The 22286-nt window shown below is 39.0% G+C and overlaps 1 protein-coding gene across 5 annotated transcripts in view; it reads right to left on the reverse strand.

The window, feature by feature from the left end:
* Window positions 1-12729: 12729 nt before the first annotated feature.
* GUCY1B1 (guanylate cyclase 1 soluble subunit beta 1) overlaps window positions 12730-22286 on the reverse strand; it is a 47892-nt gene continuing 38335 nt past the window's right edge. For 4 of the 5 annotated variants that reach the window (XM_030312858.2, XM_030312859.1, XM_030312860.1 and 1 more), the window contains 6 exons: window positions 19624-19821; window positions 17650-17887; window positions 16478-16618; window positions 15524-15678; window positions 15055-15181; window positions 12730-13917 (listed from right to left, as the gene is read on the reverse strand). In XM_030312858.2, the coding sequence (XP_030168718.1) occupies window positions 13894-13917; window positions 15055-15181; window positions 15524-15678; window positions 16478-16618; window positions 17650-17887; window positions 19624-19821 (883 nt within the window). In that variant the 3' untranslated portion in view covers window positions 12730-13893. Of the gene's footprint in view, window positions 13918-15054; window positions 15182-15523; window positions 15679-16198; window positions 16322-16477; window positions 16619-17649; window positions 17888-19623; window positions 19822-22286 lie in introns of those variants that run through there. The other variant, XM_030312861.1, reaches the window with a different exon arrangement.

Below are 22286 nucleotides of genomic sequence, written 5' to 3' on the forward strand. Positions count from 1 at the left end.
AGAAAGGAGAAAGGAGAGGGCTTAAATTCCATTAAGACTGTAAACAAGGGGAGCGCAAAGTCTGCAACTATGCAGCTCGATACCTGGCGATGCTCTGGTGGGAAGGGCGAATCCCCAGGAGCAGAGTGGGGTCCGGGAGGTTCTCAGGCCACACAGGGAAAAGCGGTTCCACTGCTCTAAGGACATTTGGTAGAGACTGTTGAAGCCACCTGGTCCCAGCAGACCCCAGAAAATGGCCACATCCGCTGGTGCTGGAACAGGGTCGTTAAGGGTGAGGCTCGGTGTTAGATGTGTGTTGTGATTTTCCGTAATCCGTGAAAAGCTGCCGCTATACTATCCCGCGAACTTTTTCTGGGGCGGGCTGGCAACTGGCCGCAGTCTCGGGGCACTGGCAGAAGCAGGGTCCGGCAAGCGTTCCTGGGTGCAGCCGACATTCAGCCATTGCTCATTTGGCCATTGCTCGGTGAGACCCTCCCGCAGAGGGGCGGAGCGGGCCAAAGCCGCAGTCCTTCAGAAGTAAGGGGCCGGGAAAATAGCCACATCTGAGACAAAGTTCGAGAGAGAGGTACTGCCTGGGGCTTGGTCATGGACAGTGAAGAAGCGGGAGTGAACAAAAGCTGAAGACAGAGGACGGGTGCATGATTGCTGATCATAGAGAACAGTTCCCATACTAGAGATTGGGTAGCTGGGTGACTCCATGGAAACCTCTCCCGCGCATGCGCATACGCACCTACAGGCTCTGCAACAATCCAACCCAGTAGGCTAGCAGCGCCATCTAGTGGAGAACGGAGCCATTACACGAGCCCTGCCCAACTGGGCCAACCTTGCTCTTGAAGCACACAGGTCTCACCACCTGCTTTGTTTATGGACTATAAAGCGTTTCATACTCAGACTTCCAGGGGAAAATGAAGTAATTTCAGCCATATTTCAATCAGTTAGCAGGTCCATCTATTCAATTTTCTTTTTTATCTCTTTTTCACTTCTTTTTCTTGAATACAGAAAAGGAAAGATTTCAGTTTTATTTCAATTTTTATTAAAAAAATTTCCTTCATTTTTTTTACTATATTTTTTACTTTTACGTATATTTTTTCAAATTCTATTTTACTTCCATCATTTTATTTTAGTCTACTACAGTGTATTCACTTTTTCAAAATTTCAAATGATTTTCCCTATTTTGTCTCTTTTTTGTTTCTTTTTTGTTTTTCTTTTTTTGTTTCTTTTCTTTTTCTTAAATACAGAAAGAGAAAAATTCATTTTTATTTTTAATTTTTATTAAAAATATTTTCTTTAATTTTTTTACTATATTCTTTACTTTTGTGTAATTTTCTTCAAATTCTATTTTACTTCCATCATTTCATTTTAGTCTACATCAGTGTATTCATTTTTTTCAAATTCTCAAACGATTTCCTTTTCTTTTTTTTCCCCTTTTTCCTCTAATCAATCAAACCACTTTCAACACCCAGAACCAAAACACACCTAGGAACCAGCATCATTTATTCAATTTTTTGTGTGTGTGTTTTAAATTTTTTAATTTTCAAATGTTTTTAATTTTAAGTTTTATAATTTTAATTTTTCTACCCCATTAATTCCTTTTCTCCCTTCAAAATGATGAAACGAAGGAATTCACCCCAAAAGAAAGAGCACGAAGAAACGACAGCCAGGGATTTAACCAACACAGATACAAGCAAGATGTCTGAACCAGAATTTAGAATCATGACAATAAGAATACTAGCTGGAGTCAAAAATAGACTAGAATCCCTTTCTGTGGAGATAAAAGAAGTAAAAACTAGTCAGGATGAAATTAAAAATGCTATAACTGAGCTGCAATCATGGATGGATGCCACAGCAACAAGGATAGATGAGGCAGAACAGACAATCAGCGATACAGAGGACAAACTTATGGAGAATAATGAAGCAGAAAAAAAGAGGGAGATTAAGACAAAAGAGCATGATTTAAGAATTAGAGAAATCAGTGACTCATTAAAAAGGAATAACGTCAGAATCACAGGGGGTCCCAGAAGAGGAAGAGAGAGAAATAGGGAAGGGTTATGTGAGCAAATCATAGCAGAAAATTTTCCTAATCTGGGGAAAGACACGGACATCAAAATTCAGGAAGCATAGAAGGACTCCCATTAGATTCAACAAAAACCGACCATGAACAAGGCATATCATAGTCAAACTCACAAAATACTCAGGCAAGGAGAGAATCATGAAAGCAGCAAGGAAAAAAAAGTCCTTAACCTACAAAAGAAGACAGATCAGGTATGCAGCAGACCTATTCACAGAAACTTGGCAGGCCAGAAAGGAGTGGCAGGATATATTTAATGTGCCAAATCAGAAAAATATGCAGCCAAGAATTCTTTATCCAGCAAGGCTGTCATTCAAAATAGAAGGAGAGATAAAAAGTTTCCCAGACAAACAAAAATTAAAGGAGTTTGTGACCACTAAACCAGCCCTGCAAGAAATTTTAAGGGGGTCTCTCTGAGGGGAGAAAAGATGAAAATATAAATAAATACATACATACGTACATACACACATAACAAAAGCAACAAAGATTAGAAAGGACCAGAGAACACAACCAGAAACTCCAACTCTACAGGCATCATAATGGCAATAAATTCATATTTTTCAGTACTCACTCTAAATGTCAATGGGCTCAATGCTCCAATTAAAAGACATGGGGCGGGGCGCCTGGGTGGCTCAGTCAGTTGAGCGGCTGACTTCAGCTCAGGTCATGATCTTGCAGTCCGTGAGCTCGAGCCCTGCATTGGACTCTGTGCTGACAGCTCAGAGCCTGGAGCCTGTTTCAGATTCTGTGTCTCCCTCTCTCTGACCCTCCCCTGTTCATGCTCTGTCTCTCCCTGTCTCAAAGATAAATAAAACGTCAAGAAAAAAAAATTTTTTTAAAAGACATGGGGTAACAGAATGGATAAGAAAACAAGATCCATCTATATGCTGTTTACAAGAGACCCACTTTACACCTAAAGACACCTTCAGATTGAAAGTAAGGGGATGGAGAACCATCTATCATGCTAATGGTCAACAAAAGAAAGCTGGAGTAGCCATACTTATATCAGACAATCTAGACGTTAAAATAAAGACTGTATCAAGAGATGCAGAAGGGCATTATATCATAATCAAGGGGTCTATCCACCAAGAAGACCTAACAGTTGTAACCATTTATATGCCAAATGTGAAAGGACACAAATATATAAATCAATGAATCACAAACATAAAGAAACTCATCAGTCGTAATACCATAATCGTAGGGGACTTCAACACCCCACTCACAGCAATAGAAAAATCATCTCATCAAAAAAACAACAAGGAAACAACGGCTTTGAATGACACACTGGGCCAGATGTACTTAACAGAGATATATTCAGAACATTTCTTCCTAAAGCAGCAGAATATACATTCTTCTCCAGTGCACATGGAACGTTCTCCAAAATAGACCCTATACTGGGACACAAATCAGCCCTAAGTAAGTACAAAAAGATTGAGATCATACCGTGCATATTTTCAGACCACAACGCTATGAAACTCAAAATCAACCACAAGAAAAAAATTGGAAAGGTAACAAATACTTGGAGACTGAAGAACATCCTACTAAAGAATGAATGGGCTAACCAAGAAGTTAAAGAGGAAATTAAAAAGTATATGAAAGCCAATGAAAATGATCACACCATAACCCAAAACCTCTGGGATACAACAAAGGAGGTCATAAGAGGAACGTATATAGCAATCCAGGCCTTCCTACAGAAGGAAGAAAGATCTCAGATACACATCCTAACCTCATGCCTTAAAGAGCTGGAAAAAGAACAGCAAATAAAACCCAAAACGAGCAGAAGACAGGAAATAATAAAGATTAGAGCAGAAATTAATGCTATCGAAACCAAAAAACTGTAGATCAATGAAACCAAAAGATGGTTCTTTGAAAGAATTAACAAAATTGATAAATCACTAGCCAATTTGATCAAAAAGAAAAAGGAAAGGACCCAGATACATAAAATCAAGAATGAAAGAGGAGAGATCACAACCAACACAGAAGAAATAAAAACAATAATAAGAGAATATTATGAGCAATTATATGCCAATAAAATGGGCAATCTGGAAGAAATGGACAAATTCCTAGAAACATAAACTATCAAAACTGAACAAGAAGAAATAGAAAATTTGAACAGGCCCATAACCAGTAAAGAAATAGAATTAGTAATCAAAAGTTTCCCAAAAAACAAGAGTCCAGAGCCAGATGGCTTTCCAGGGGAAATCTTCCAAACATTTAAGGAAGAGTTAACACCTATTCTCTTGAAGCTGTTCCAAAAAATAGAAATGGAAGGAAATCTTCCAAAGCCTTTCTATGAAGCCGGCATTACCTTGATTACAAAACCAGACAGAGACCCCACTAAAAAGCAGAACTATAGACCAATTTCCCTGATAAACATGGATGCAAAAATCCTCAACAAGATATTAGCCAACCGGATCCAAAAATACATTAAAAAAATTTATTCACCACAACCAAGCGGGATTTATACCTGGGATGCAGGGCTGGTTCAATATCCGCAAAAACAATTAACGTGATTCATCACATCAATAAAAGAAAGGACAAGAACCATATGATCCTCTCAATAGATGCAGAGAAAGCATTTGACAAAAATACAGCATCCTTTCTTGATAAAAACCCTCAAGAAAGTAGGGATAGAAGGAGCATACCTCAAGATCACAAACGCCATATATGAACGACCCAATGCTAATATCACCCTTAATGGGGAAAAACTGACAGCTTTCCCCCTAAGATCAGGAACAAGACAGGGATATCCATTCTCACCACTGTTATTCAACATAGTATTGGAAGTCTTAGCCTCTGCAATCAGACAACACAAAGAAATAAAAAGGCATCCAAATCGGCCAGGAGGAGGTCAAACTTTCACTCTTCGCAGTTGACATGATATTCTATATGGAAAACCCAAAAGATTCCACCAAAAAACTGCTAGAATTGATTCATGAATTCAGCAAAGTTGCAGGATATAAAATCAACACACAGAAATCGGTTGCATTCCTATACACCAACAATGAAGCAACAGAAAGAGAAATCAAGGAATTGACCCCATTTACAGTTGCACAAAAAAACCATAAAATACCTAGGAATAAATCTAACCAAAGAGGTGAAAAATCTATACACTGAAAACTATAGAAAGCTTATGAAATAAATTGAAGAAGACGCAAAAAAATGGAAAAAAATTCCCCGCTCCTGTATAGGAAGAACAAATATTGTTAAAATGTCGATACTACCCAAGGCAATCTACATAGTCAATGCAATCCCTATTAAAGCAACACCAGCATTCTTCAAAGAGCTAGAACAAATAATCCTAAAATTTATATGGAAGGAGAAAAGGCCCCAAATAGCCAAAGCAATCTTGAAAAAGAAAACCAAAGCATTAGGCATCACAATCCCAGACTTCAAGCTATCCTACAAAGCTGTAATCATCCAGATGGTATGGTAATGGCACAAGAACAGACACTCAGATCAATGGAACAGAATAGAGAACCCAGAAATGGACCCACAAACGTATGGCCAACTAATCTTTGACAAAGCAGGAAAGAATATCCAATGGAATAAAGACAGTCTCTTCAGCAAGTGGTGCTGGAAAAACTGAACAGCGACATGCAGAAGAATGAACCTGGACCACTTTCTTACACCATACACAAAAATAAACTCAAAATGGATGAAAGACCTCAATGTAAGATAGGAAGCCATCAAAATCCTCGAGGAGAAAGCAGGCAAAAACCTCTTTGATCTTAGCTGCAGCAACTTCTTAACACGTCTCCAGAGGCAAGGGAAACAAAAGCAAAAATAAACTACTGGGACCCCATCAAAATAAAAAGCTTCTGCACAGTGAAGGAAACCATCTGCAAAACTAAAAGGCAACCGACAGAATGGGAGAAGATATTTGCAAATGATATATCAGATAAAGGGATAGTGTCCAAAATCTATAAAGAACTTCTCAAACTCAACACCCAAAAAACAAACAATCCAGTGAAGAAATGGGCAAAAGACATGAATAAACACTTCTCCAAAGACATCCAGATGGCCAACCAACACAAAAAAATGCTCAACATCACTCATCATCAGGGAAATACAAGTCAAAACTACAATGAGATACCACCTTACACCCGTCAGAATGGCTAACATGAACAACTCAGGCAACAACAGATGTTGGCGAGGATGCGGAGAAAGAGGATCTCTTTTGCATTGTTGGTGGGGATGCAAGCTGGTGCAGCCACTCTGGAAACCAGTACCGAGTTTCCTCAGAAAACCAAAAATAGAACTACCCTACAACCCAGCAATCGCACTACTAGGTATTTATCAACGGGATACAGGTGTGCTGTTTTGAAGGGACTCATGCACCCCAATGTTTATAGCAGGATTATCAATAATAGCCAAAGTATGGAAAGAGCCAAATGTCCATAGATGGATGAATGGGTGGTATATATATACAATGGAGCATTACTCGACAATCGAAAAGAATGAAATCTTGCCATTTGCAACTATGCAGATGGAATTGGAGGGTATTATGCTAAGTGGAATTAGTCAGTCAGAGAAAGACAAATATCATATGACTTCACTCAGATGAGGACTTTAAGAGAGAAAACAGATGAACATAAGGGAAGGGTAACAAAAATAATATAAAAACAGGGAGGGGGACAAAACAGAAGAGACTCATAAATATGGAGAACAAACTGAGGGTTACTGGAGGGGTTGTGGAAGGGGGGATGGGCTAAATGGGTAAGGGGCACTAAGGAATCTACTCCTGAAATAGTTGCACTATATGCTAACTTATTTGGATGTAAATTATATATATATATAAAAAGTTAAAATAATAGAAAAAAAATAAAAGAAAAAAAACTTAAAGCCTAAGACAGAAACGGACATATAAACAAACAATATGCTAACTATGGTAAATATTGTGGAACAGGAAGATAAGGAAGGACTAAATTTGCCTAGGAAATAGGAGTTTGCCAGCAGAGTATGGGGACAGAGCATTCCAGAAAGAGTATAGTGGAAAATTACAAAGGTAGGGACTAACATAGAAGGCTGGTAAATTTTGTATGTTTTGCTGGGGGTGTAGAGACAATGAATAGCTATTAAGTGATTGTAGGCAGGAGAGTAATTTGGATTTGAGAGAGACCACTCTGGCAGGAATTTGGGAGTGTGGAATGCAGAGGGAGAACGATGGGAAGTAGAAAAACTTATAAAGAAGATCTTGTAACTGTTCCAATTAGAGACGATGACTGCCTGAAGTAGGATAATGTAGGCAGAATAAAGAAGCCTTTAAAAAATATTCAAGATGCAAAAACTGGAATTTAAGTGGTGCAAACACAGAGCTGTTTGTTCACTGATGCATTCCAAACACCATACCTAGAAGAGTGCCTGCCACAATTAGATGTTCAATAAATATATGTTGGATTCTGGGAAGATGGCAGCGCTACGGTAGTTTTTGAGTCTTCCTGAATCTTCCTTACAAACAGGCATAGCAATTAAAATTGCAAAGCCAAAAACCCACAGGTGCCTAAGCCAAAACAAAAGCACTTACTTGCAACCCAAATGTACCCAAAACCTATGGATTGGGAAACACTGATAACTAAAATCATCAGATGGTGTTATTATCTAGGAAATAGGAGGAAGAAACTGGGTGCTAAAAATCAGAGAATCCAGATATCTCAAATACATACTAGAAAGCTCAGTCAACTAATCTGAGACTTTAGCAACCAAAATGGGGAAGATCAATCGATAGAAACCAATCACTGAGTAAGCATAAGGAGCCCAAAGGAAGGTCTGATGAGGATGGGATGGCATGGGATCTATGATATCTGAAAATAATCAACAAACTCTCCTTGCCAGAACAAACACCTGTACAGAGAAGAAGGAGCTAGGAATAAAACGCATACTGAACAGGACAGCAGAGTTGGGACAAAGAAAAGTGGAGATACAGGGGGGAAAAGGGGGGAAATTAAGAACACATGATTAAACAAGTCCTGGAACAAAAGAATACCACGTAAAACTGGAGAATTCAAAAATAATAATGATAGCAAAACATGATATATCAGAATACTTAGTCCAAATGTTTTTATCAGAAGAAATTGTACAGCATTCAATTCTTTGCTTTTTTTTTTTTTTAAGTTTATTTGAGAGAGGGGAGAGGCAGGGAGAGGGAGAGAGAGAATCCCAAGCAGGTTCCACGCTGTCAGTGCAGAGCCTGACACAGGGCTCGATTCCATCAACCAAACAGTGAGATCATGAGCTGAGCCAAAATCAACATGAGTTGCACACTCAACTGACTGAGTCATGCAGGTGCCCCATATAGCGTTCAATTCTTAAGACAAACATATAACTCGAAATCGTGGGACAAAGAAAAACTGAATTAAATAAATAGAAGGAAGAAATTAATGATTAAAGCAGAAATTTAAAAGTTGGAAAATAGAAAAATAGTAAAACTAACCAATCCAAAACCCAGTTCTCTGAAAATGGAAAAAAGTCGCTAATTAACAGGATTAAGAGATAAATGAAGAAAACAAACACTATTTGAGGCAAAATAATCTTCAAAAGTGGGAAAAAAAATTAAGTATCAAAAAGGTTTATTTTGTGTGCCTATTAAAATACTTTTAAAAATCTGAATGAAATGGATAGTTTTCTTTTTAAAAACTAATATTGTTAAGTCTAATAAATTGAAAAGGTAAAGAGATCAGTTCCCAGAGAAGCAACAAATACAATTAGAGAGCTATTCCACAAACCAAACAAAACAAAGGCACTAAATCTGGACAACTTCACTGGAAATTTTTTTCCAAACTGTTAACTATCCCCCCAAAATATTAGGCAAACTTTCACATTTATTATGAGGAAATGTATGATTAATTCCCCAAACCTGACAAAACATACACAACTACAAACCATTCCTTTTTTTATAAAAATGGACATAACCATCAGAGTGAAATGTTAGCAAAATACAGTAACGTATTAAAAGATAAAACATACTTATTTAGGTTATTAGGATGTGGATACAATAAGCCATCTAAAGTGGCAAGGAGAAAACCTTGCACAAAGTAGATGTGCAACTCCTGTTAGTCTAGATTATTGGTAGTCACAGATTTGACAAGTGAGATTATTTAAGGATATGAGGAAGAAATCTTGAGAAACATCAGTGCCTAAAGGAGCTGTTGGGGACCAAAGTTAGAGGATTCATATTTCCCAATCTCAAAACTCACCACAAAGCTACAGTAAACAGGACTGAGTGGTACTGGCACCGGGATAGACATAAATCTAGGGAGAGAACTGAGAGTCCAAAAATACACCCTTACATTTACGGTCAATTTACTTTCAAGAAGAGTGCCCGGATAATTCAATGAGGAAAGAATAGGCTTTTCAACAGAGGCTGCTGGGATAAGTGGACTTCCACAAGCAGAAGAATGAATTTGGACTCCCAGGGTCATCATATACCAAAGCTAACTCAAGATGCACCAAACACCTAATGTAAGAGCTAAACCTATGAACAAAACTATGAAGCTCTTGGCAGAAAATACAGGTGTCAATCTTTGTGACCTTGGATTAGGCAATGGTTTCTTAGGTATGCTATCTAAAGCATAAGCAGCCTAAGAAAAATGTGCACAAATTTAACCATATCAAAATTTAAACCTTTTGAGCCTCAAAGTGCACTACAAAGAAAGTGAAAAAACCGACATATTAGGTGAAAAAAAAGTATTTCTAAATCATGATCTTATTAAGTCTAGTGTCCAGAATGTAAGAACTCCTAAAACTCAACAATTAAAAACCAAATACCTCAGGGCGCCTGGGTGGCTCAGTTGGTTAAGCCTCCAACTCAGCTGAGGTCATGATTTCTTTTTTTTTTTTTTTTTTTTTTTAATGTTTACTTATTTTTGAGAGAGAGACAGAGTGTGAGTGGGGAAGGATTCAGAGAGAGGGAGACACAGAATCCAAAGGAGGCTCCAGGCTCTGAGCTGTCAGCACAGAGCCCGACACAGGGCTCGAACTCATAAGAGATCATGACCAGAGCCACAGTCCAACGCTTAACTGACTGAGCCACCCAGGCATCCCATAGCTGAGGTCATTATTTCATGAGGTCATGATTTCACAGTTGGTGAGATCCAGCCCCCTTCGGCTCTGCGCTGACATGGCTCCTGCTTGGAATTTTCTCTCTCCTCTCTCTCTGCCCCTCCCCCACTGTGCTCGCTCTCAAAATAAATAAACATTCTAAAAAAAGCAAATAACTCCATTTACAAAGGGGCAAATAATTTCTGTGTTTTTCAACTTTTCAGTACCTAAATGTCTTTTATGGATAATGTTATCAATAACATTTTGAAGAATAAACGTAGGGATAGGAAAAATGTCCACAAAATGGTGAGAGAAAACAAAATACCAGGAGTCTCCCAACGAATCCCTCCCATGAGGAGAAAATGATCATTCCTGTATTACAGATAATGATACCCTGAGGTTCAGAAATGTTAACAGGCCTTCTGACTAGCCCCTGCCAAGTTCCTCCCCCTCGTGATGTAGTAATCATCCACATTTTCCTGCCTCAACAGTCAAAGATAAATTGTCGCACCTCACCAAAGCCCAGCGCAGCTCAGCATGGCTTCCTACACCATCACCATCGCCCCTGGGCCTCTGTGGGGCCTCATGGGGTCTCCAGTCCCCAGCTCCAGAGAGCTGCCTGGGTTCCTTTCCGGAGCTGTGAGAGGCCGACCCTGGGCGCCAGCGCCCCAAGAGAAGCGCAGGAGGGGAGAGGGCGCTGGGAGCGCAGGGATGGGGGGGCGGGAGGGGGGGGGAAGGTTGGGGGGACGTTGCAGATCCCGTGGATCCTCCACAGTGCTGCCGGGTGGCTCCTTCTCCAGCTCCGGAGCAACACCTCCACTCACGCCTTCAAGACAGAGCCCAGCCTGAGGGCAGAGGCCAGTCTGAGGGCAGAGGCCAGCCGGCAGGCGGCCAATGGAGACCCCAAGGGCAGGCTGGTGCCGCCCACCCACTTAAAGAGCAGATAATTTGAATAGGAATTTCTCAAAAGAAGATATACAAATGACTAACCAGCACTTGAAAAGATGTTCAACATAAGCAGTCATGAGGGAAATACAAATCAAAACCGCAGTGCGATGGCACTTCACGCCCACTGGAATGGCTTGGATCAGAGAAATGGACAATACCAAGTGTTGTCAAGGATGTAGAGAAATTGCAACTTTCATACACTGCCAGTGGGAAAGAAAACTGGTGCAGCCACCTTGGAAAACAGTTTGGCAGCTTGCCACAGTTAAACCTAGAGTTCCATATGACCTAGAAATGAAACCCCTAGGTTTAATACCAGAGAACTGGGAATATATACGGACACAAAAGCTTGTACAGATGATCCTAAGTGTGATTCATATTAACCAAAAGTGGAAACAACTCAGATGTCCATGGTTTATGAAGGAATAAACAAAATGTGGCGAATCCGTACAATAGAATATTACTGAACCATCAACAAGTAACGGAATACTGATTTATGTTACCACATGGACAAACCTTGAAAACTGTGTGCTAAGCGCCAGATACAAAATGCCACATACTGTACAATTCTGCTATATGGAATGCTCAGAATGGGTAAATCTTTAGAAACAGGAAATAGATTAGTGTTGCCAGGGGCTGGGGGAAGGGGTTAATTGGGATTTACTGCTAATGATTACAGGATTTGGGGGGGCGGTCATGAAAATATTTTGTAATTAGTTGGTTGTACAACCTTGTGAATACACTTCTAAAAAGTGAACTGTACACTTCTAAAAAGTGAATTTTATAGTATGTGGGTGAGCGCTCAACAAAAGAAATAAAACCCAGCAGACTACAAAAAGCCAGAATATGAATTAAAAGGGAGTCGCCAAAAATTTAGTAAATTTTTAAGAAGTGTAGAATCCAGGTGCTTGGTGAATGGTTGTGCCTTATAGGAGTCCTTTAACCTTTTCTTCATGTTTTAAAACTCTTACCAAAAAAATGTTTGTGAAATAACTGAACAGAAACAATAAAAAGAGGATGAAAACAAACAAATGTGAAGGGGTCATCAGGGTCAGTGGAACACAGACACGTCAAGGAATTGTAGAAATTCGGAAGATATGCAGAGCAAAGTGAATGCACAGAACGCGTGCTGTGCAGGAGGATTAGGCAGGAGAGAATCTGGAGACACTTCCTGAGCATCTGCTGCTGGAAGAGGTCTAGAGTCTCGCTCCCATGTCATTGATTCATCTTTAAGTGAGACCCTCATAAAACCCTGCCTGGTCTCCCTGCTGCCCCCTGTCCCCGTCTTACCTTGATCCCCTCCTTTCTCATTCTCTACGTATTCTCTCAGTTCCTTAAATTGGATGAACACTACAAATATCACATATTGTAATTATTTGTACATGTGTCTTTCACTCCTGAAAGACTGAGATCCTCAAGGAATGATGTCATTTCCTATCGATCCATGGATCGGTCCCCCCAGGTCTCGTCTTGCTTCTGCATTTAGTTGGTACTGAAGAAAAAGAGCATCTGAGACTAAGCCTATCTAAGAGCAGCCATTCAACTTCATAACAACACTGAATCGAAATTAAAGTGCAAAACAGGGAAAATTATAAAATGTATGTATAAAAATGGCATTAATAACATGGCCAATAATGACATTAATATCATTTTTGGTGAAATAAAAACTGTCTAGAGACAAGTGGAAAAAATAATTTATTGCAGATTTTCTTACACAGGAACATGGAACATTTATACATGTATCGTTGTGCTGATACGAAATACTAAATTTAAAGACAAACACTCTTACACAAATGTAGTTGCACTATATTTTATAAAGGTAGATATTAATAAATTATTTAAGAACAACAGGCCAATTATTCCAATAGGGATGCATTCTATGTCAAAATTAAAGTTAACTTTTCTGAACCTGATGGCCTGGATATAACCACATTCTTCCAAGCTAAGAAAAAGAAGCTCATTTCTGGAAATAAATGGCCAGAAATGGCTCTTACAGGAGTATCCCAGTAGTACTCCCAATTTTATTCTCAGATGTGGTTAGAGCCCTGACATTTATCTCAAGCTAATGTAATAGCTCACTGTGAAACAGTGCAACTTTTTATAACATGTTGTTAAAGGGATTTAATACAAGGGATATAGTACAAACTACAGAATTTTAGAGGAATTATAATGCCACATGATTTGGGTGAGCAACCAAATATTTTAAGAACAGAAATGTGCATCCTATATTTTTGACGAAAAATTAGCACAGTTCAAAATACTCATTATTTTCTTAGCATGGTATATTAATTCTTATTTTGGGAATCTGAAAATAAATTGCATTTTTTTCCCCTAAAAGTTAGAATTCACTCTTTTAGAAAATGGTTTCTATGATGATGTACACCAACACGATATAAACTTTGTTATATGTTATTATAGTCATTAAAATATACATGTACATATACATGGAACACTAAACAGATTTGGCAAACCATGATATGATATGTACACATGACCAAATACTGTTCAGTGTCATTTAATTAAATTCAACAACTACTTATTGGGTGCCTACCACTTGCAAATTACCATGTTAAGTAATGCTTGTAGTAGATCTTAAGACACATGAAATTCACATTATCCACATCTAAAGCCAAACTTTAGGTAATATACTAAACCTTGAAAATTACCAAAAGCAGAGCAAAGGTTGAATAACGAATAATGAAAGCTATGCCTAAGAGAAAGGCTTGGGGTCATTGCAAAGGACAAAGCGAAATCTGTATCCACAGGGAATAATTGCTTGGTGTGTGACAGGGGACAACTGGAGCCCATTCTGCGGTCCCCGTCATCCCACAGTCTGAAATTCAGTTATCATCCTGTGCTGGTTCCTTTAAAGAGTGGAATAAATAAGGGTTCGTTTTCAGTGATAATAAAGCTTGTAGCATCCCCCAAAGATTTTCTTTTCTTTTTTTTTTTTTTTTAATATATGCATGCACATCTGTTTTTCTAAGTCTTCCCATCATAATTCTGGGTGAAACAAGGACCACCCACCTAAAACGAGCAACACTTGAGGTAGGGCTTAATTTATCAGAAGAGCCTCAGTAAGCATGCCAAAACCACAAGTAAATTATCTAAAGTAAAAACAGCAGAAAGAAGATAAAGATAAATATTTTAAAACTTGGCATTCCATTCCTTTTAGGACTTACGCTCTACCAGCAGTTTTAGGGGATGTATACGTTCGGAAAAGGAAATATAATCAAGTAGTCTCACCCTCTCTAAAGAACCTCTACATCAACAGGGAACAAAGTATCAACCTTACTTCTGATATAGCGGCCTGTGTGTGGGAACAAGGTGGGCATGACTTTGGTGTGTAGGAGCCCAGCGTAAATCAGGATTCCAGTTTGGAGGGCTAGTGTCTAAAGTCAACTCTAGCACGTAGTAGTACAGCCAGAGTATAACCACAGCACTAGCACGAACCTGAGGTTCCCCTATACAATCGTTTAGATTCTGGAAAAGCATAAATCGCTCTCCTTTCTAGGAAAAACGCACGAGAGCCTAGGATGTCTAAAGATCCCCAAACATTCCACAGGGAGATAGATTGGCCCTTAGAAGGATCTGAAGCTTCGTGATTAAGAAACCTCTCATAACTTGCAGTCCTGACTCTGGCCAGATGGTGATATCAGAACCCCTTATGGAGCTAAGCAAAGAGGCAGGAAGTCCCTCATTGTCCTCTCACCTCAGCCAGATTATGGAGGAAGAACCAAAAACTGGTCTTCCCCGTCTGGTGCTTTTAAGTTTAATTTCATTAGCGGTAAAAAGCCGGCAACAATAAAGTATCCCCTAAGAAGTTTTTATTGTTCTAACTGGCTCATTAATGTTTCAGTACTTACATTGCTTTACCTGAGAGTTCATTTCAGCAAGTAAGAATTCTTTTCAAAGGAGACATATTTTCAGTGATTATAATTTAGCTCCTTGTATTTATATTCTGTCTTTAAAAAACGTAACTGCATGCTGATTAGTCATACCTCTGTTCCTGTATTTTTTCTGGATAGAAACCAAACTTGCATTGGCTCTTTTTTACCCTTCATGGACACTGGGCCTCTGTGCTCCAAATGGAATTGTGGATCTGAGTTTTCTGGTGTCATAAGACATCTAAAAGATAGGGGACAGGGAATAGGAAAAGACGTCTTGACTATGGTTGTATGGAGAAAGGGACATGAACCGAAGTTCGAAATCGAGACAGTAATGACACATGTTAAAATTGTATTTAAAAGTAACACAGGATTTTAGTAATGGTGGCCATGCAAGGAATTCCTAAGGTGGTGTAGATTCATTGAGAGTGGGAGTGATGATCCGTTCTCAAATAAAAAATAAACAATCCTAAGAGCATAAGTGATGACTGTTTAAAAGTAACAAAATCATGCAGAGTGTTAAACCACATGCGAAGAGACATTTTTCTTGCAAATCAGTAAATACCAAGACCTGTTCTCTTACCTGTATGTGTATTCAGACACATTTATTTTTCCCTTTTCTCCAGTGGTTTCTGTTCTGCTTGTGAGGTTAACAGTATTTCCAAAAAGACAATATCGAGGCATCCTCTGCCCTATGACACCAGTAACTACTTCTCCAGTGTGTATCCCTATGGTTATCTGCAGAAATCAAAGCTTTGTTTCAATAAGCTCGATCACCAAAACACTAATTTTTGATTACTTTACGTCATAGAATAACGTAAAGTCATCATAAAGAAATCATAAGAATTCTCTGGAAGAACTCCAAGTGTATTACAGACAAAATAAAAAACTCTCGGGGCGCCTGGGTGGCTCAGTCGGTTGAGCGACCGACTTCGTCTCAGGTCATGATCTCACAGTTTGTGAGTTCAAGCCCCACGTCGGGCTCTTTGCTGACAGCTCAGAGCCTGGAGTCTGCTTCAGATTCTATGTCTCATTCTCTCTCTGCCCCTCCCCCACCTGTGCTGTGTCTCTCTCTGTCTCTCAAAAATAAATAAATGAAAAAAAAATTTTTAAAAAAAGAGATTAAAGGAAAGGTAAAAAAAAATCAAGCATTAATATTAAAAAAAAAAAAAAACTCTCACAAAATCTGTCTTCCAAGAGAAATATTCTTTTTCTAAAGTCAGAAGATTCCAAAGTTATGAATCTGGCAACTTATATGAGACGCAGGAAAGAGATTTTTACAAAATAAACCAGAAAGGATAGGAAGTTTGGTCTCATCCTCTTGATTTCAGTACATGGAACAGGCTAGGTAGTTTCAAAAAGGTGGACAGATTTCCCATCTCTGTGAAAAAATGTAATACAATGGGTTCAAAAATATTATAGTCTGTTGTCATGATGATGTCTTCCTTTATACGTAATGACTGCCTGCCAAAGAATGTGAGTCAGTTGACCACAAAGGTCTGCTACTGCTATTATAGTATCTATTTTATTTACTAACCTGAACAGATTCTCCATCTACTTGAACCTGGCCAGCAATTTCCATCATATCCAAGGCCAGGTGGCAAATGGATCGTGCATGGTGGATGCATGGCTCTGGTAAACCACTCACTGTCATATACTTATCACCAACTGTCTCCACCTAACACAGCACATATATTTACACGGTCATTGGATAGAATAAACATTACTGTTTCATTTGCTACCCTTCTATATAAACAACATTTCCCCAAGGCTACCAGTAACTTTAAACTTTCCTCCCATGAATTCGTTTAAAATTATAATACATTCAATTCCAACAAGATGAAACCTTGTAATTATTTGAAACTTGCACACAGCACTTGAGGTCTTTGATTACAGCCAGGCATGGACACAGCATTATTTCCCCCCTAGTAATTCCTGGTTTCTCATCTCAGATACGCTTATAATTCACTAGAACAATTTATTACCAGTATCTCCCTAAAATAATGATGGTTTATGACACAAGAGCCACTGCCCAACGTCCAATGGTTTATCATGTTCAATAACCATTTACATTTATGATGTGCTCACAAAATGTCACACTGTACCTCAGAAAACCACTATAAAATAAATAGTCCTTGTGGCACTCCTATTACTCCAGATGCCTGGAGATGGTCTGGTTAACATTCTTGCTTTTATGAAGCAATAATCCCCTGACTTCATTTTTTCCAATATTGTATTTGTTTTTAATTGAAACAAAGCACATAAATGCCTTATAAATGTTTATCTTCAGGTCGGTGTAATCTAAAAGCAAACCCGAGTCCCCAGTCCCCTTCTCATGCTCTAAGACTTCTTTACTATGCAAAGCATTTATGTATTTCAGTAAAAATGTCTCCGACAGAGCACTAAAACAAATGCTATGTTTACATGATGGGTGAGAAACAACCTGTGCAGATTCATTAATGTAAGTGCAAAAAGCTGCTGAACATTTCATTTGAACCAGGGAACCATCAGCTCTATTCATTTTGGTTACAGGGAAGAGAAAGGTTTACAACAAGAGGTAAATTATTTAAGAAAATGGTAAACAGTGGATACATGGAGGCCTACTGCACCAAGGCTGTAGGGCTATAGTCAGAGAATGGTGCCTCGAAACATAGGGTCTCAAAATTCAGACTCTGAAGGGCACTGCATTAGGATGTGGTCTGGACTTGCCTTATAAACAAATGGATTTTTCCGGGAGTCAGTCAGTGTGTCAAATCTGGTGTAGAGGTCATTGAGCAGGTTTACAATCTTCATGGCCCCTTCTCCAGATGCATGCTTGCTACAGAAGGCATTGAAGCCCACAATGCCACTGAAGAGGATGGTCACGTTGTCATATCTCTTGGCAGGCACTGGACGTTTGTGTCTCAGCTCATTGGCAACGGATGGAGGGAGGACAGAATACAACAGCCTATTCAGCGGGATGGGGAAAAAGCCGCAGGAAGAAATGCTGGGAATCACAGAGTTTTGATGTCGTTTGTACCGTAAAAACCTGGAGTCTTATAAGACACCCATTATTAGCCATCTAGGTAAGTTTTCAAAAATACCATAATTTATTTGTTTTAATCACATGCAACACCTCCAAATCCAAACCAATTCAAACTAAATGGAAATAAGGCAACCAAATAGGCGAAGCAGAACCCTGGCAATAGGAAGTCAGAGTTTTCATCCGTGGTACTGAATTCTGACCTGTTATTACAGTATTCACAGTAGGAAAGTTGTCATTACCAGCACTTAGAACACTGTCTGAGTAGTATAATACCAGGACCATGTTTATCTCTCAGGAATAAGAAGTTTACCTGAATTTGTGTAAATACCATTAAACCAAGTAGATCTCCTCCCAGTCTCATCCATGCCTCTTTCTTCCGTGGAAGAAACAGAAAAAAACAGGTGGAGCCTGGGCTTGGCAAGAAAAGACTGTACTTCTATAAGCAATCCTGCGATTTTTCAGTGGCATCAGGTACCACGCAGAGGGACAAGTGTGGTAAGCACAACGGGAGGAGGGTGAGAGCCGAGGGACTGATAGGACAGAAGCAGAAACTGAGGTAACCGATGGCTCTTGGCATGAGGACCCAGAGGAAGAAATGATGCCTCTCTACCTTTTTCTTCCCTAAAGCCAGAGGACGTACTGTGCTAAGTTGAATCTTACAAGCCTCATACAATGTGTTATTTTCAAGGATGAAGTTGTACCACATACCAATAAAACCTAAGTTTGAATTTTTTTTTTAAGCAGTGGGAGGAATTTGAGCCGCCTGTCCCATATCCTTTTAGAAATCTGCAGAATATCTGGAGTGATTCAGGGATCTGTTGAGGGCCACAAGGAAAGTAAAGAGGCATCAAAGAAACCAGATATAGCTTTCAGCTTCTCTATACAAAGGTCAAGACAAGTGAATTAAGAAGCTATGTATAGACAGACATTAAATGTCGTTCTCTATTTCATCCATGTTATTAATAAATAGTTAACTGGCGTGTTTATGTGTGGGCACAGCATTCATTTCAGGGCAACCACACACATATCAATGCAAAGAAAAGTACAGAAAGTGATGCTGTTATCAATATTCTGGGTGTTCAAGTAGAATGAAATAGTTCTTAGGAGAAGTCAGACAGATCACTTCAATTCTCCGACAAGCCATCAAAAATGAATACCCAAGACCCTGGGTAAAATTTCTCATGAATGTCCAGTGATTTAGTGCCTTTAACGAATATATACAAGCAAGGCCAAGTAGTACACACAGTGCATATCTGAAATGAATTTTTTGAAAATGAAGGCCAATTCTAAGTACAGTGTTCACTGCAACCCCGAGAACCCAGCCAGCCCTTGGCACACAGAGGATGCTTCGAACATATCTCTCATATGAAGGAAGGAATGAATGGATACTTCACCTTTAAATACACACTTGGATTATTGTATTGATTTTCAGGGAGGTATTATGGCATTTATTCTTTCAACTTAGTTTCTAAAACTAGAAGACACATTTCCACTACCATTAAGACTGATGTATTTCTGTATGCATAATTTCTTTCTAAGTGATATGGAAGATTCTTACCTACTACTCCAGAGTATAACAGGTTCCGTGCCTTTCTACTTTGGTTACCAAACTTCACAATATGCAACGCCCTTCCTTACCCACAAGGTTACATTCTTACGTGTCTGTCTTTTTCTTTTCATCTTCCAAGGCTCTTAATGTGAGCTGCAGCCTATCTGTGAGGATTTCCAGTTCTTGGGTCAGTTTGTATTCCTCTCTGAATTGTTCTCCCAAGAGAACGAGATCGCGCGTGGCATCATGCAGAGGGATGTCACTTAGGTACAGACCTCTCCTTGTCAGATCGTCCAGGTTCATCACACTGGTAGATAGGGAAATGAGGAGAAGTCAGTGCCAACTTGTGTACATGCTAACATCAAGCCTGACTACTGTCAAGGAGTAAAATCTGGTCATCTCCTACCATTCAATAGGTCAGGCTAAAGACAGAAAAAAAAAAAAAATGGAGAGTTGCATGAAGACTATAACTTCATTCTTTCATATATTTAAAAATCTATCAAGGAGCAGGGGCGCCTGGGTGGCTCAGTCGGTTGGGCGTCCGACGTCGGCTCAGGTCATGATCTTGGGGTCGCGAGTTTGAGCCCCGCGTCAGGCTCTGTGCTGACCGCTCAGAGCCTGGAGCCTGTTTCGGATTCTGTGTCTCCCTCTCTCTGACCCTCCCCCCATTCATGCTCTGTTTCTCTCTGTCTGAAAAATAAACATTAAAAAAAAATCTATCAAGGAGTATGAACTTGACATACATTTTTGCCAAATCTCACTTTTTGATTCCATCAGCCTAAACTGAAAGATAAAGGAGAAAACTATCCTGTGAAAATTAACCTGGTATTTAACACGTGGCCGTTATGGACTGCAATCACATTTTCCCCTCATTATAAAGAGATGGAGAAAACTTTCTTTTTGCCCTCTGTAACAGGGATGATAATGCTTCTTTTGAGAAACCAGTTCATTGTTGCCTTATGCATCCATTGACTGTTGTAACTGGTTGCTTTTCTCTTTTAGATGCAGTGATAAAAAGTTTACAATCAGATTTATGACCTATCTTCCACATGTATTTTATGTGCTTATAACTTTATGACATGTATTTTATGTGCTACTCTTACTTCTGATTCTAATTTCTTCTACTACTTTTGTTTGCTTTGAAAATTTTTCTCATTTTTGAAACATTATATAATCTTACTAAAGTGTATGCATATTTGTAACCTATGGTTTTGTTCTTTTTTTACCAAAGTTATTTTTAGATTAGCATAATAGGGGCACCTGGGTGGCTCAATTGGTTGATCATCCAACTTCAGCTCAGGTCATGATCTCATGGTTCATGGGTTAGAGCACTGTGTCGGGCTCTGTGCTGACAGCTCAGAGCCTGAAGCCTGCTTCAAATTCTGTGTCTCCCTCTCTCTCTGCCCCTCCTCTGTCTCTCTCTCTCTCAAAAATAAACAAACATTAAAAAAAAATAGCATAATTGTATTGATTCAGTGATGATCTGATAAGTGACTGCTTTTTAAACATTTATTTTTTGGTTAAAATATCTTAAGGTTATATAATTGGTTTGAATTCTTTAAATATAAAGTAATAACTTCTGGGCATTCACAATAAGAATTTCTCTAAAATGACATAAGGATGGGGCACCTGGGTGGCTCAGTCGGTTTAGCGGCCGACTTCGGCTCAGGTCACGATCTCACGGTCCGTGAGTTCGAGCCCCACGTCGGGCTCTGTGCTGACAGCTCAGAGCCTGGAGCCCGTTTCAGATTCTGTGTCTCCCTCTCTCTGACCCTCCCCCATTCATGCTCTGTCTCTCTCTGTCTCAAAAATAAATAAACCTTAAAAAAAATCATTTAAAAAAATAAAATAAAATAAAATGACATAAGGAGTTGTGACTTTACTGAAGAATTTTGGATTAATAAAATGTCTCCTTGTTATACATTCTCAGCAGAAATGTCCACAAATCAAAGCCAACATAAGCATGTCAATATAGAAAAATAAAATGATCAAAGACTTTAGTAATGAACCATATGGTTTCTTTAGATTTTGTTAAAATGCATATGTATGTTAACCTTGAACAGCTCGGCTCAATGGCAGAATAGACTCATCTGAAAAGAGGACAGATCACCTGCTAGCTGATATACAAGAACTGCCCGTGAATAGAGGAAAAAAAAAAAAAAAGATTACAAGCTTAAAATAAAAATGGCTAAAAATTCTTGTATGGAGGTTAAAAACAATAAAATTATATCTCACTTTGTGTGTGTGTGTGTGTGTGTGTGTGTGTGTGTGTGTGTGTGTGTGAAAGAGTACCTGTGTGCACAAGAGGGAGTGGGGGAGGGGCAGAGGGAGACAATCTTAAGCAGGTTCCATACTCAGCAGAGCCCCACACAGGGCTCAATCCCATGACCCTGGGATCATGACCTGAGCCAAAAAGAGAGTCAGATGCTTAACTGACTGAGTCACCAAAGTGCCTCTATGTCTCATTTTTCTAAAAATTTACTTATTATCTTAATGAACTAGTAACATTTTTCCCCTAAATTTAAACTAATCTCTTAGAATTATTTATAAGTAAAACTGCTTTTAGTGGATCTCATTTAACACAAGTACAAATCTTTCTAAATACACGGACAGGTACCATATGACAAATTGTGAATGTGTCAATATGTGACCAATTTCTTCATATGGTAATTAACAAAGAGCCTCCAAATCTTCTGCTTCTGTTTCCAAAGAGACCTTTATCTCCATGAATAGAAATTGTCCCTATTGAACAGCTGTCATTCTACTAAAGCT

This window comes from Lynx canadensis, chromosome B1, assembly GCF_007474595.2.
Source record: "Lynx canadensis isolate LIC74 chromosome B1, mLynCan4.pri.v2, whole genome shotgun sequence".
NCBI classification, from domain to species: Eukaryota; Metazoa; Chordata; class Mammalia; order Carnivora; family Felidae; genus Lynx; species Lynx canadensis.